At 41.4% G+C, this 16,795-nt stretch overlaps 1 protein-coding gene across 4 annotated transcripts in view; it reads right to left on the reverse strand.

Moving 5' to 3' along the window:
- The window catches only part of LOC139761845 (U2 snRNP-associated SURP motif-containing protein), a 434,305-nt gene that overhangs the window by 213,134 nt on the left and 204,376 nt on the right, over positions 1 to 16,795 (reverse strand). For all 4 annotated transcript variants that reach the window (XM_071686407.1, XM_071686396.1, XM_071686389.1 and 1 more), the window contains one exon: positions 8,825 to 8,987. In XM_071686407.1, coding sequence (XP_071542508.1) covers positions 8,825 to 8,987 — 163 coding nt within the window. The remainder of the gene's footprint in view (positions 1 to 8,824; positions 8,988 to 16,795) is intronic.

The raw sequence follows: 16,795 nt of genomic DNA on the forward strand, positions 1-16,795 counted from the left end.
TGCTATCGAGTGGAGTTACATTACCCATGGATTCATCAATTTTTGTCAAGAGTGACCTGTCTTCTTCTCTTAATTCTGCCATTCTGAATGTCCATCGAGTACAAGATATAAATATATATATATATATATATATATATATATATATATATATATATATATATATATTTTTTTTTTTTTTATACTTTGTCGCTGTCTCCCGCGTTTGCGAGGTAGCGCAAGGAAACAGACGAAAGAAATGGCCCAACCCCCCCCCCATACACATGTACATACACACGTCCACACACGCAAATATACATACCTACACAGCTTTCCATGGTTTACCCCAGACGCTTCACATGCCTTGATTCACTCCACTGACAGCACGTCAACCCCTGTATACCACATCGCTCCAATTCACTCTATTCCTTGCCCTCCTTTCACCCTCCTGCATGTTCAGGCCCCGATCACACAAAATCTTTTTCACTCCATCTTTCCACCTCCAATTTGGTCTCCCTCTTCTCCTCGTTCCCTCCACCTCCGACACATATATCCTCTTGGTCAATCTTTCCTCACTCATTCTCTCCATGTGCCCAAACCATTTCAAAACACCCTCTTCTGCTCTCTCAACCACGCTCTTTTTATTTCCACACATCTCTCTTACCCTTACGTTACTTACTCGATCAAACCACCTCACACCACACATTGTCCTCAAACATCTCATTTCCAGCACATCCATCCTCCTGCGCACAACTCTATCCATAGCCCACGCCTCGCAACCATACAACATTGTTGGAACCACTATTCCTTCAAACATACCCATTTTTGCTTTCCGAGATAATGTTCTCGACTTCCACACATTTTTCAAGGCTCCCAAAATTTTCGCCCCCTCCCCCACCCTATGATCCACTTCCGCTTCCATGGTTCCATCCGCTGACAGATCCACTCCCAGATATCTAAAACACTTCACTTCCTCCAGTTTTTCTCCATTCAAACTCACCTATATATATATATATATATATATATATATATATGTAAGAAATACGCTTAATTAACCATGATACTGTTATCACCTTTCAAGTCAAATAGTGATCATTCAAAAGTAAATCCCAAATCCAGATATTGGGCTGATTGTTTTAATCTTTAAAAGAAAATATTTTTCTCTTTCCAAATATAAGGCATGTTTTAGTTCTGACGGTAAAATTCATGTGTAGAACGTCACTGTGGTAAACCTTATGTTGTATCCTGCAATTGTATTATGCCCACATGGATTTGATATACAGTGCAGTGCAATGTCCACTACAGAGTGGGTGGGTTGGGCCATTCTTTCGTCTGTTTCCTTGCGCTACCTCGCAAACGCGGGAGACAGCAAAAAAAAAAAAAAAAAAAAGGTTACTGTAATAATCTGTGTTTGTTAATATCTGTAACACTCATACACAGTAGTGTATTATATTCATTCAGCTTATCTATTTACTTATTTTCTTATTTTACTTTGTCGCTGTCTCCCGCATTAGCGAGGTAGCGCAAGGAAACAGACGAAAGAATGGCCCAACCCACCCACATACACATGTATATAGATATACGTCCACACATGCACATATACATACCTATACATCTAAACATATACATATATATACACACACAGATATTTCTATATATATTTATTTTGCTTTATCGCTGTCTCCCGCGTTAGCGAGGTAGTGCAAGGAAACAGATGAAAGAATAGCCCAACCCGCCCACATACAAATGTATATACATACATGTCCACACACGCACAATATACATACCTATACATCTCAATGTACACATATATATACACACACAGACATATACATATATACACATGTACATAATTCATACTGTCTGCCTTTATTTGTTCCCATCGCCACCTCGCCACACATGGAATAACAACCCCCTCCCCCCTCATGTGTGCGAGGTAGCGCTAGGAAAAACACCAAAGGCCCCATTCGTTCACATTCAGTCTCTAGCTGTCATGTAATAATGCACCGAAACCACAGCTCCCTTTCCACATCCAGGCCCCACACATTTTGCATGGTTTACCCCAGACGCTTCACATGCCCTGGTTCAATCCATTGACAGCACGTCGACCCCGGTATACCACATCGTTCCAATTCACTCTATTCCTTGCACGCCTTTCACCCTCCTGCATGTTCAGGCCCCGATCACTCAAAATCTTTTTCACTCCATCTTTCCACCTCCAATTTGGTCTCCCACTCCTCATTCCCCCCACCTCTGACACATATATCCTCTTGGTCAATCTTTCCCCACTCATTCTCTCCATGTGACCAAACCATTTCAAAACATCCTCTTCTGCTCTCTCAACCACACTCTTTTTATTTCCACACATCTCTCTCACCCTTACATTACTTACTCGATCAAACCACCTCACACCACATAAGAAAGTTAAGAGTAAATGTGAATAAGAGCAAGGTTATTAGGTACAGTAGGGTTGAGGGTCAAGTCAATTGGGAGGTAAGTTTGAATGGAGAAAAACTGGAGGAAGTGAAGTGTTTTAGGTATCTGGGAGTGGATCTGGCAGCGGATGGAACCATGGAAGCGGAAGTGAATCATAGGGTGGGGGAGTGGGCGAAAATTCTGGGGGCCTTGAAGAATGTGTGGAAGTCGAGAACATTATCTCGGAAAGCAAAAATGGGTATGTTTGAAGGAATAGTGGTTCCAACAATGTTGTATGGTTGCGAGGCGTGGGCTATGGATAGAGTTGTGCACAGGAGGATGGATGTGCTGGAAATGAGATGTTTGAGGACAATGTGTGGTGTGAGGTGGTTTGATCGAGTGAGTAATGTAAGGGTAAGAGAGATGTGTGGAAATAAAAAGAGCGTGGTTGAGAGAGCAGAAAAGGGTGTTTTGAAGTGGTTTGGGCACATGGAGAGGATGAGTGAGGAAAGATTGACCAAGAGGATATATGTGTCGGAGGTGGAGGGAACAAGGAGAAGAGGGAGACCAAATTGGAGGTGGAAAGATGGAGTGAAAAAGATTTTGTGTGATCGGGGCCTGAACATGCAGGAGGGTGAAAGGAGGGCAAGGAATAGAGTGAATTGGAGCGATGTGGTATACCGGGGCTGACGTGCTGTCAGTGGATTGAATCAAGGCATGTGAAGCGTCTGGGGTAAACCATGGAAAGCTGTGTAGGTATGTATATTTGCGTGTGTGGACGTATGTATATACATGTGTATGGGGGGGGTTGGGCCATTTCTTTCGTCTGTTTCCTTGCGCTACCTCGCAAACGCGGGAGACAGCGACAAAGTATAAAAAAAAAAAAAAAAAAAAAAAATCTTCAAAGCAAACACCTGATCCACACATCCTCTACCACTTCTGAAACCACACTGCTCTTCCCCAATCTGATGCTCTGTACATGCCTTCACCCTCTCAATCAATACCCTCCCATATAATTTACCAGGAATACTCAACAAACTTATACCTCTGTAATTTGAGCACTCACTCTTATCCCCTTTGCCTTTGTACAATGGCACTATGCAAGCATTCCGCCAATCCTCAGGCACCTCACCATGAATCATACATACATTAAATATCCTTACCAACCAGTCAACAATACAGTCACCCTCTTTTTTAATAAATTCCACTGCAATGCCAACCAAACCTGCTGCTTTGCCGGCTTTCATCTTCTGTAAAGCTTTTACTACCTCTTCTCTATTTACCAAATCATTTTCCCTAACCCTCTCACTTTGCACACCACCTCGACCAAGACACCCCATATCTGCCACTCTATCATCAAACACATTCAACAAACCTTCAAAATACTCACTCCATCTCCCTCTCACATCACCACTACTTGTTATCACCTCCCCATTAGCCCCCTTCACTGAAGTTCCCATTTGCTCCCTTGTCTTACGCACTTTATTTACCTCCTTCCAAAACATCTTTTTATTCTCCCTGAAATTTAATGATACTCTCTCACCCCAACTCTCATTTGCCCTCTTTTTCACCTCTTGCACCTTTCTCTTGACCTCCTGCCTCTTTCTTTTATACCTCTCCCACTCATTTACATTTTTCCCTGCAAAAATCGTTCAAATGCCTCTCTCTTCTCTTTCACTAATAATCTTACTTCTTCATTCCAACACTCACTACCTTTTCTAATCAACCCACCTCCCACGCTTCTCATGCCACAAGCATCTTTTGCGCAAGCCATCACTGCTTCCCTAAATACATCCCATTCCTCCCCCACTCCCCTTACCTCCTTTGTTCTCACCTTTTTCCATTCTGTACTCAGTCTCTCCTGATACTTCCTCACACAAGTCTCCTTCCCGAGCTCACTTACTCTCACCACTCTCTTCACCCCAACATTCTCTCTTCTTTTCTGAACACACACAGATAAATACATATATACACATGTACATAATTCATACTCTCTGCCTTTATTCATTCCCATCGCCACCCCGCCACACATGAAATAACAACCCCCTCTCCCTGCATCTGCGCGAGGTAGCGCTAAGAAAAGACAACAAAGGCCACATTCATTCACATTCAGTCTCTAGCTGTCATGTATAATGCACTGAAACCACAGCTCCCTTTCCACATCCAGGCCCCACAGAACTTTCCATGGTTTAACCCAGATGCTTCACATGCCCTGGTTCAATCCATCGACAGCACGTCAACCCCGGTATACCACATCGTTCCAATTCACTCTATTCCTTGCACGCCTTTCACCCTTTTGCATGTTCAGGACCCGATCACTCAAAATCTTTTTCACTCCATCTTTCCACCCCCAATTTGGTCTCCCACTTCTTCTCATTCCCTCCACCTCTGACACATATATCCTCTTGGTCAATCTTTCCTTGCTCATTCTCTCCATGTGACCAAACCATTTCAAAACACCCTCTTCTGCTTTCTCAACCACACCCTTTATATTACCACACATCTCTCTTACCCTTACATTACTTACTCGATCAAACCACCTCACATCACATATTGTCCTCAAACATCTCATTTCCAGCACATCCACCCTCCTCTGCACAACTCTATCTATAGCCCACGCCTTGCAACAATATAGCATTGTTTGAACCACTATTCCTTCAAACATACCCATTTTTGCTTTCCGAGTTAATGTTCTCGACTTCCACACATTCTTCAATGCTCCCAAAACTTTTGCCCCCTCCCCCACCCTTTGATTCACTTCCACTTCCATGGTTCCATCCGCTGCCAAATCCACTCCCAGATATCTAAAACACTTCACTTCCTCCAGTTTTTCTCCATTCAAATTTACCTCCCAATTGACTTGTCCCTCAACCCTACTGTACCTAATAACCTTGCTCTTATTCACATTTACTCTCAGCTTTCTTCTTTCACACACTTTACCAAACTGAGTCACCAGCTTCTGCAGTTTCTCACACGAATCAGCCACCAGCACTCTATCATCAGCGAACAACAACTGACTCACTTCCCAAGCTCTCTCATCCACAACAGACTGCATACTTGCCCCTCTTCCCAAACTCTTGCCATCAGAAATGCATCTCAGTACATGCAATGATATAATATCCCCATAGAAAGCTGTTTCACTTAGCATTCCATTTCCCAAGAATGTATCCTAAGCACTAATCAGGGTAATAGGGTATAGCGGATGAGCAAAATCTGACTGAATGGGTTCTATGCCCCAAGGGGAGAGAAGATGGGGCAATACTTAAAACTACATAATACAATACTAACACAGTTAAAATTTTACATAGCCAATACCCATGCTGTATAGATGTCTACCCAAAAGTTCATGAAGGACTGACTTCAGCCAGGAGCCTAGCTTTCTTTCAGATGTTTCTGTAGTCATTCCAAGTGCATTTCAGATTTCCTAATACTGCATGAAATACTGTAGTCTTCCAAACATTTTTCACAACATTCAAATAATCATATTCAATATCTTTTTCTTATCAAAAGTATGAGTCATATCAGTGATTAGTCAGAGGGGAGAGTGAGTGATTCCAGGTGAAGGTGGGCAGAGGCATGTGATGTCACCATGGCTGTTTAATTTGTTTATGGATGGGGTAATAAGGGAACTAAATCTAAGGGTCTTGGAGAGGAGTAAGTACGCTGTTTGTTGGGGGCGAGAGAACTGAAAAGTAAGTTAACTGTTGTTTGCTGATGACACAGCATTGGTTGAAGATTTAAGAGAGAAAATGCAGAAGTTGATGTCTGACTTTCAGAGTGTATGAGAGAAGGAAGTTGACAGTAAGTGTCAACAAAAGCAAAATTATTAGGTTTAGCACGGTAGAGGAACAGTCCAGCTGGAGTGTGAGTTATAAAGGAGAACATTTGGAGGAAGTGGAGAGTTTTAGTGGACACAAAAGTAAGTGGAACCATGAAAGTAAAAATCAGTCATAAGATGGGTATGAGAGTTTTAGTGGACACAAAAATAAATGGAACCATGAAAGTAAAAATCAATCATAAGATGGGTATGGGGGTAAAGGTCCTGGAAGCAGTGTGTGGAAAGGGAGGTTGTTTTCTGGGAGGGCAAAACTGGGGTATGTTTGAAGGTATTGTTGGCCTTACACTGTTGTTTGGATATGAGGCATAAGCTAAAGATGGTTGTGTTGGAAATGAAATGTTTGAAAATAATGTGTGATGCAGTATGGTTTGAACGAGACAATAATATCCTTTAAGAGAGAGAGGTGTGGTAATAAGGAGAGTGTAATTGACAAAGCTGAAGTGTGCTGAAAGATTTGGACATAGGGATAGAATGAGTCAGGAGAGGTTAACAAGCAGGATACATGTGTCAGACAGGAAGAGGGGAAGAACAAGGCAAGACAAAAGTGGAGAAGGGAGGATGGAGTGAAAAATATTTTGAGTGGCTGGGGCCCGTACATGTAGGAGGGTGATAGGTATGAGCGATGTGCTGTCAATGGACTGAATGGTGGCAAATGAAGCAATTAGGGATCATGGCAAGGTCTATGGGCCCTGGATGTGAGCACAGCTGTGGTTTCAGTGCATTACACAAGACATCAAGAGAATACACATGAGCAAATGAGGCTTTTCCTTCGTCTGTTCCTGGCAGTACCTTGCTAAAACGAAAAAGGCAAATAAGTACCCAAAAGGTATACAATTCATCAACCAAACCTTAGGAAGGATGAGCAGCTAGGGTAACTGCAAACAGACTGCTGGGAACAGGTTTCAGTTTCGAAACTGTGCACTTGACCCTGTATGGCTCATGAATGCATTACAATCAGCAACATCAACTGCTACACCACAGAGGTCTACTGCACATGTCAACAGTGCTTCCCTAAATACCTCCCATTTTCATCCCCTCCTCTAGCTTCATTTACTCCAACCATTTGCCATTCTACACTCAATCTCTCTTGGCATCTCTTCATGCAAGCCTCTCATCCAAGTTCAATTACTTTCATTACCATCTCACCAATTTCTTTCCTCTTCCTAAAGCCTCTACAAATCTTCACCTACACCTCCATCAAGTAACTAGACATCCTACCAGCTGCCTCTCACAGCATATTCGCATCTAAGATCCTCTCTTTCGCACAATGATCAATTTAATATGAAATCCAATAATGCCCGCTTTCCATCTTTCCTCCTCGCCCACATACACTAATGTCTTTTTGAAACAGGTATTCCTATATCTAACTTGGTTACTGCTTTCTCAATCTGAGATATTGCACAGGTCCAAAATGAAAAAGGAAGTAAATTCGGTATGAGAAAGAGAATGAGAATTAGAAGAAATTGGGGAGGGAAAGTGAGTTAGAATGAGTACAATGGAATAACCAGCATAAGACAGAACAGGGTTAGAAGTTGAAAAGGGGTCATTCTGAGAGAAGAACGAGAAAAGAAAATATGAGACAACCTTGTAGAATGCCAATGTTGACAGGAGAGGAGGCAACAGTCACTCCATCAACAAACTCCAAAATGGAACAGCTAGAGAGGAAACTGCATTAGGGTATAATAGGGTTAAGAAAAAAGCAGAAAAACACCATCATATGCCTTGGAGAAATCAAGGGCCATGACAAGTTTCACCAAAATCCCTGAGAAAGGAGGTCCAGTGGTAGGTTGCATAGATCACCAGTAAACCTAACATAGCAAAATTTGCGCTGGTAATCAGAAAGAAGGTAATGGGATTCTACTGTCTGAGAAAGTAAGAGCTAAGGAGAAATTTCAGAGACTATGGAGAAAACAGATGTGTGAGGGTGATCACTGGAGGGGTTACAGCAATCACTCTTCATATGGATGGGCTGCAGCAAGGTATAATTCTAAGGGGAAGGATAAATCTGGAGTTTTAGGCAGCTAAAACAGGTGAGTAAGGATCAAAGCCAGCTAAGAGGCACACTCCTTTAAGACTTGATAAGATATGACACCTGAGCCATACTCCTTGTCTACTTGAAGATGGGAGCACACTTGGAAGAACCTATGCAAGGAAAGTACACAAGATAGCATAGGTTCAGAGGGAGGAGATAGGGGATGGAGGGCTAGAAAGAGAATCGACTCGATGAGCTGGTTCGGAAATAAGGCGATGATGATTTCGAGAGAAATGATGGGGGTTTTGAGGGGAGAAGACAATGAAAAGAGATATGGTTGGACAAAGTGGAGGAATGTACAGTTGACATCAGTGTCAATAAAGAGTATCTGAAACCATGAATTAACCTGGGCTTAAGAAGGACTTACTTCATGAGGCAGTCTGTCAGCTAGTGCAAAACAGAATACTACATACTGACACAAGATCAACTGAATAAAATTACATTACACTTTAAGAATGTATTATATGTACTGCTAAAATCTGGAGAATAAAATCACACAGGTCTTTCCATTCTATCATGTAAAACCAATGAGGATATTATTCCATATTCAAAAAAATATTTACCTTTTTAGGCATTGCTGTGTCATTATTAGTGAGAGCCTCGGTAAGGCACTGACAAATCTCCTCAGCTGCATCTGCATGTTCAATACACCAGACCATTGCTTCACCAACCTTTTCCCTCTCAGGGTTCAAATTACGAATCATCGATTCCAGCCGACCTCTTTGTCTGTTGACAGAAAAAAAATTGCATACTTACAGAAATGTGGAAATACAATAGCAAAAGCATATATCTACATCTTAACAACTCCACATGCCAAGGTAGTTCTGCTACATGACCATCAACAAGACATTACTCGCTATTATATATCCTCGATGGACCTGTCTGTTTAGTTAAGACTTGGGATGATTTTGCTTATATTCTCCTCATAACCAACAGAAAATTACTACAAACATGTTAGATAAATTCCTAAAACACTATTTTATCTATTCATTTTACTTTGTTGCTGTCTTCCGCGTTAGCGAGGTAACGCAAGGAAACAGACGAAAGAATGGCCCAACCTACCCACATACACATGTATATACATACACGTCCACACACGCAAATATACATACCTATACATCTCAACGTATACATATATATATATATATATACATATGTATGAGTGAGTGATGAAAGATTGACCAAGAGGATATATGTGTCGGAGGTGGAGGGAACAAGGAGAAGAGGGAGACCAAATTGGAGGTGGAAAGATGGAGTGAAAAAGATTTTGTGTGATCAGGGCCTGAACATGCAGGAGGGTGAAAGGAGGGCAAGGAATAGAGTGAATTGGAGCGATGTGGTATACCGGGGTTGACGTGCTGTCAGTGGTTGAAGCAGGGCATGTGAAGCGTCTGGGGTAAACCATGGAAAGCTGTGTAGGTATGTATATTTGCGTGTGTGGACGTATGTATATACATGTGTATGGGGGGGGGTTGGGCCATTTCTTTCGTCTGTTTCCTTGCGCTACCTCGCAAACGCGGGAGACAGCGACAAAGTATAATAAAAAATAAAATATATATATATATATATATATATATATATATATATATATATATATATATATATATATATATATATATATATATATATTTTTTTTCAAACTATTCGCCATTTCCCGCATTAGCGAGGTAGCGTTAAGAACAGAGGACTGGGCCTTTGAGGGAATACCCTCACCTGGCCGAATTCTCTGTTCCTTCTTTTGAAAAAAAAAAAAAAAAAAAAAAAAAAAAAAAAAAAAAACGAGAGGGGAGGATTTCCAGCCCCCCGCTCCCTCCCCTTTTAGTCGCCTTCTACGACACGCAGGGAATACGTGGGAAGTATTCTTTCTCCCCTATCCCCTATATATATATATATATATATATATATATATATATATATATATGGTAAGGTTATTCAATGTATGTATGTATGACTCATGGTGAGGTGCCTAAGGATTGGCGGAATGCGTGCATAGTGCCATTGTACAAAGGCAAAGGGGATAAGAGTGAGTGCTCAAATTACAGAGGTATAAGTTTGTTGAGTATTCCTGGTAAATTATATGGGAGGGTATTGATTGAGAGGGTGAAGGCATGTACAGAGCATCAGATTGGGGAAGAGCAGTGTGGTTTCAGAAGTGGTAGAGGATGTGTGGATCAGGTGTTTGCTTTGAAGAATGTATGTGAGAAATACTTAGAAAAGCAAATGGATTTGTATGTAGCATTTATGGATCTGGAGAAGGCATATGATAGAGTTGATAGAGATGCTCTGTGGAAGGTATTAAGAATATATGGTGTGGGAGGCAAGTTGTTAGAAGCAGTGAAAAGTTTTTATCGAGGATGTAAGGCATGTGTACGTGTAGGAAGAGAGGAAAGTGATTGGTTCTCAGTGAATGTAGGTTTGCGGCAGGGGTGTGTGATGTCTCCATGGTTGTTTAATTTGTTTATGGATGGGGTTGTTAGGGAGGTGAATGCAAGAGTTTTGGAAAGAGGGGCAAGTATGAAGTCTGTTGGGGATGAGAGAGCTTGGGAAGTGAGTCAGTTGTTGTTCGCTGATGATACAGCGCTGGTGGCTGATTCATGTGAGAAACTGCAGAAGCTGGTGACTGAGTTTGGTAAAGTGTGTGAAAGAAGAAAGTTAAGAGTAAATGTGAATAAGAGCAAGGTTATTAGGTACAGTAGGGTTGAGGGTCAAGTCAATTGGGAGGTGAGTTTGTATGGAGAAAAACTGGAGGAAGTGAAGTGTTTTAGATATCTGGGAGTGGATCTGGCAGCGGATGGAACCATGGAAGCGGAAGTGGATCATAGGGTGGGGGAGGGGGCGAAAATTCTGGGAGCCTTGAAGAATGTGTGGAAGTCGAGAATATTATCTCGGAAAGCAAAAATGGGTATGTTTGAAGGAATAGTGGTTCCAACAATGTTGTATGGTTGCGAGGCGTGGGCTATGGATAGAGTTGTGCGCAGGAGGATGGATGTGCTGGAAATGAGATGTTTGAGGACAATGTGTGGTGTGAGGTGGTTTGATCGAGTAAGTAACGTAAGGGTAAGAGAGATGTGTGGAAATAAAAAGAGCGTGGTTGAGAGAGCAGAAGAGGGTGTTTTGAAGTGGTTTGGGCACATGGAGAGGATGAGTGAGGAAAGATTGACCAAGAGGATATATGTGTCGGAGGTGGAGGGAACAAGGAGAAGAGGGAGACCAAATTGGAGGTGGAAAGATGGAGTGAAAAAGATTTTGTGTGATCGGGGCCTGAACGTTCAATGCAGGAGGGTGAAAGGAGGGCAAGGAATAGTGAATTGGAGCGATGTGGTATACCGGGGTTGACGTGCTGTCAGTGGATTGAAGCAGGGCATGTGAAGTGTCTGGGGTAAACCATGGAAAGCTGTGTAGGTATGTATATTTGCGTGTGTGGACGTATGTATATACATGTGTATGGGGGTGGGTTGGGCCATTTCTTTCGTCTGTTTCCTTGCGCTACCTCGCAAACGCGGGAGACAGCGACAAAGTATAATAAAAATATAAATAATATATATATATATATATATATATATATATTTTCTTTCAAACTATTCGCCATTTCCCGCATTAGCGAGGTAGCGTTAAGAACAGAGGACTGGGCCTTGAGGGAATACCCTCACCTGGCCCAATTCTCTGTTCCTTCTTTTGGAAAATTAAAAAAAAAATGAGAGGGGAGGATTTCCAGCCCCCCGCTCCCTCCCCTTTTAGTCACCTTCTACGACACGCAGGGAATACGTGGGAAGTATTCTTTCTCCCCTATCCCCAGGGATAATATACACACATATATATATATTATTTATATTATTTTTTATTATACTTTGTCGCTGTCTCCCGCGTTTGCGAGGTAGCGCAAGAAAACAGACGAAAGAAATGGCCCAACCCCCCCCCCATACACATGTATATACATACGTCCACACACGCAAATATACATACCTACACAGCTTTCCATGGTTTACCCCAGACACTTCACATGCCCTGCTTCAATCCACTGACAGCACGTCAACCCCGGTATACCACATCGCTCCAATTCACTATTCCTTGCCCTCCTTTCACCCTCCTGCATTGAACGTTCAGGCCCCGATCACACAAAATCTTTTTCACTCCATCTTTCCACCTCCAATTTGGTCTCCCTCTTCTCCTTGTTCCCTCCACCTCCGACACATATATCCTCTTGGTCAATCTTTCCTCACTCATCCTCTCCATGTGCCCAAACCACTTCAAAACACCCTCTTCTGCTCTCTCAACCACGCTCTTTTTATTTCCACACATCTCTCTTACCCTTACGTTACTCACTCGATCAAACCACCTCACACCACACATTGTCCTCAAACATCTCATTTCCAGCACATCCATCCTCCTGCGCACAACTCTATCCATAGCCCACGCCTCGCAACCATACAACATTGTTGGAACCACTATTCCTTCAAACATACCCATTTTTGCTTTCCGAGATAATGTTCTCGACTTCCACACATTCTTCAAGGCCCCCAGAATTTTCGCCCCCTCCCCCACCCTATGATCCACATATACATATATACACATGTACATAATTCATACACATGGAATAACAACCCCCTCCCCCCCGCATGTACGTGAGGTAGTGCTAGGAAGAGACAACAAAAGCCACATACGTTCACACTCAGTCTATTGCTGTCATGTAATAATGCACCGAAACCACAGCTCCCTTTCCACATCCAAGCCCCACAAAACTTTCCATGGTTTACCCAAGTCGCTTCACATGCCCTGGTTCAGTCCATTGACAGCACGTCAGCCCTGGTATACCACATCGTTCCAGTTCACTCTATTCCTTGCATGCCTTTCACCCTCCTGCATGTTCAGGCTCCACTCACTCAAAATCTTTTTCAGTCCATCTTTCCACCTCCAATTTGGTCTCCCACTTCTCCTCGTTCCCTCCACCTCCGACACGTATATCCTCTTGGTCAATCTTTCCTCACTCATTCTCTCCATGTGACCAAACCATTTCAAAACACCCTCTTCTACTCTCTCAACCACACTCTTTTTATTACCACACATCTCTCTTACCCTATTATTACTTACTCGATCAAACCACCTCACACAACATATTGTCCTCAAACATCTCATTTCCAGCACATCCACACTCCTCCGCACAACTCTATCTATAGCCCACGCCTCGCAACCATATAAACATTGTTGGAACCACTATTCCTTCAAACATACCCATTTTTGCTTTCCGAGATAATGTTCTCGACTTTCACACATTCTTCAACGCTCCCAGAACTTTCACCCCCTCCCCCACCCTATGATTCACTTCAGCTTCCATGGTTCCATCCGCTGCCAGATCCATTCCCAGATATCTTAAACACTTCACTTCCTCCAGTTTTTCTCCATTCAAACTTATCTCCCAATTGACTTGTCCCTCAACCCTACTGTACCTAATAACCTTGCTCTTATTCACATTTACTCTCAGCTTTCTTCTTTCACACACTTTACCAAACTCAGTCACCAGCTTCTGCAGTTTCTCACATGAATCAGCCACCAGCGCTGTATCATCAGTGAACAACAACGGACTCACTTCCCAAGCTCTCTCATCCACAAAAGACTGCATACTTGCCCCTCTTTCCAAAACTCTTGCATTCACCTCCCTAACAACCCCATCCAAAAACAAATTAAACAACCATGGAGACATCACACACCCCTGCCGCAAACCAACACTCACTGAGAACCAATCACTTTCCTCTCTTCCTACAGGTACACATGCCTTACATCCTCGATAAAAGCTTTTCACTGCTTCTAACAACTTGTCTCCTACACCATATATTCTTAATACCTTCCACAGAGCATCTATATCAACTCTATCATATACCTTCTCCTGATACATAAATGCTACATACAAATCCATTTGCTTTTCTAAGTATTTCTCACATACATTCTTCAAAGCAAACACCCGATACACACATCCTCTACCACTTCTGAAACCACACTGCTCTTCCCCAATATGATGCTCTGTACATGCCTTCACCCTCTCAATCAATACCCTCCCATATAATTTACCAGGAATACTCAACAAACTTATACCTCTGTAATTTGACCACTCACTTTTATCCCCTTTGCCTTTGTACAATGGCACTATGCAAGCATTCTGCCAATCCTCAGGCACCTCACCATGAGTCATAATTACATTAAATAACCTTTCCAACCAGTCAACAATACAGTCACCCCCTTTTATAATAAATTCCACTGCAATACCATCCAAACCTGCTGCCTTGCTGGCTTTCATCTTCCACAAAGCTATTACTACCACTTCTCTGTTTACCAAATCATTTTACCTAAACCTCTCACTTTGCACACCACCTCAACCAAAACACCCTGTATCTGCCACTCTATCATCAAACACATTCAACAAACCTTCAAAATACTCACTCCATCTCCTTCTCACATCACCACTACTTGTTATCACCTCCCCATTAGCCCCCTTCACTGAAGTTCCCACTTGTTCCCTTGTCTTACACATTTACCTCCTTCGAAAACATCTTTTTATTCTCCCTAAAATATAATGATACTCTCTCACCCCAACTCTCATTTGCCCTCTTTTTCACCTCTTGCACCTTTCTCTTGACCTCCTGTCTCTTTCTTTTATACATCTCCCACTCATTTGCACTATTTCCCAGCAAAATACGTCCAAATGCCTCTCTCTTCTCTTTCACTAATAATCTTATTTCTTCATCCCACCACTCACTGCCCTTTCTAATCTGCCCACCTCCCATGCTTCTCATGCCATAAGGATCTTTTGCGCAAGCCATACTGCTTCCCTAAATACATCCCACTCCTCCCCCATTCCCCTTACATCCTTTGTTCTCAGCTTTTTCCATTCTGTACTCAGTCTCTCCTGGTATTTCCTCACACAAGTCTCCTTCCCATATATATCAGAATCTTACTCGAAATCAGATAGTCTATCATTACCTGTACAAACACAGCCTAGATTTCCAAAATACATTAATATTTCAATTCTAATACATTAACAATCCTCTTCAACCTCCAACAAACTATCCACAAAGTGAATACTGGAGATCTAACTTAAAAAAAAAAAGTTATAACAGCCTATATTGAGGAGTATAAGGAATTCTTTATGTCATCACTGATAAATTTCATTATTTCACAATATCAATTTTGATACTCTTGAGTATTACAAATCGAAAGATTAACTTTGCAAAATAATAGACTTTTGGAAATATTTCACAAAATTAAAACTCCTTGAAAAAGTAAGTCTCCACTTTCTAACTAAAATTGGGGAAAAACAAAAATCAGGATTGTGTGTGTGAGATGGACTTACAAGCTGACATCATCCTGTTGCCAGAGTCCCATACAATGACAGTAATTAAGGAGACCAACAGTCAGTTTTCAAATACAAAAACAGCTTTCAAATACATGAATATGAATAAGGAAATGTTCAGCAGATTGTTCATATGTTACAAAAGGCCAAAACTAAAATATGCTTCTAAAGTTTGATCACTGCATCAAAAGAAGTACAAAAAGTTAAGACACGTCACAAGAAAGTTCATATCTTACATAAGGCCAAAACTAAAATATGCTTCTAACGTTCGATTATTGCATCAAAAGAAGTACAAAGAATTAAGACAGGTCACAAGAAAGTTACATAAGATGATACAAATATAGAAAGAGCTTAAGTGACAAGAAAGAGGGGTGACCTGACTGATAAAGTAAATAAAAGACAATTCTTCAAATGATGTAGAGATGGGACAACCAGAAGGCATTGTATGATATTCAGCAAGAAAAGCTAAAAAAGTTGTATAGAAGTACTTTTTAGTACAAGAGTGGTGGATGGATGGAATATAATGATTGAGGGTATGATTAACGTGGACATCATATATAAATCTAAGAAGCAGTATGATAGTTAATTATGTTCATGGGCTGGGGCCTAATAAGTGTAAAACTACTGCTACTAATGGCCCATTATCATGTTACATGGCACTTTAAAACTAGTGATAAGAAATACAGTTCCTTCTAATTAATATTTCGAAAAGGAGTTTATCTTCAAAAATCAATCAAATACAGCACAAGCACACATGTTACTGAACATCAAAAAAAAAAATTGGATGTAAAGAATACTGAATGCCATGAAGCGCTTGAATATCTAAACAAACTAAATCCAAACAAGTCTATTAGTTTAAACAATATTTCCAGCAAACATCTTTTCTGATCACCAAAATATCTAAAAGATCACTGAAGGAGAGGAAAGTGCCAAAGGAATGAAAACCTGCTAATGTAATGCCAATTTTCAAATAAGGAAACAAAATTGCTCTTTGAACTACCATGCCATCAAGTTCACACTCTCCAAACACCTTGAATGGGCAATCACTCCTAGTGAACAAAACACCAACCATTCTAGGCATCACACATGACAAAACACTCACTCCATGCATTATAACATCAACACAAAACTAAGTACCCTTAAAACACTAACTGGCACAAGATATGGACAAGAGAAAGAATCCCTTTATATT

This window comes from Panulirus ornatus, chromosome 3 (assembly GCF_036320965.1).
Source record: "Panulirus ornatus isolate Po-2019 chromosome 3, ASM3632096v1, whole genome shotgun sequence".
In the NCBI taxonomy this organism is placed as follows: Eukaryota; Metazoa; Arthropoda; class Malacostraca; order Decapoda; family Palinuridae; genus Panulirus; species Panulirus ornatus.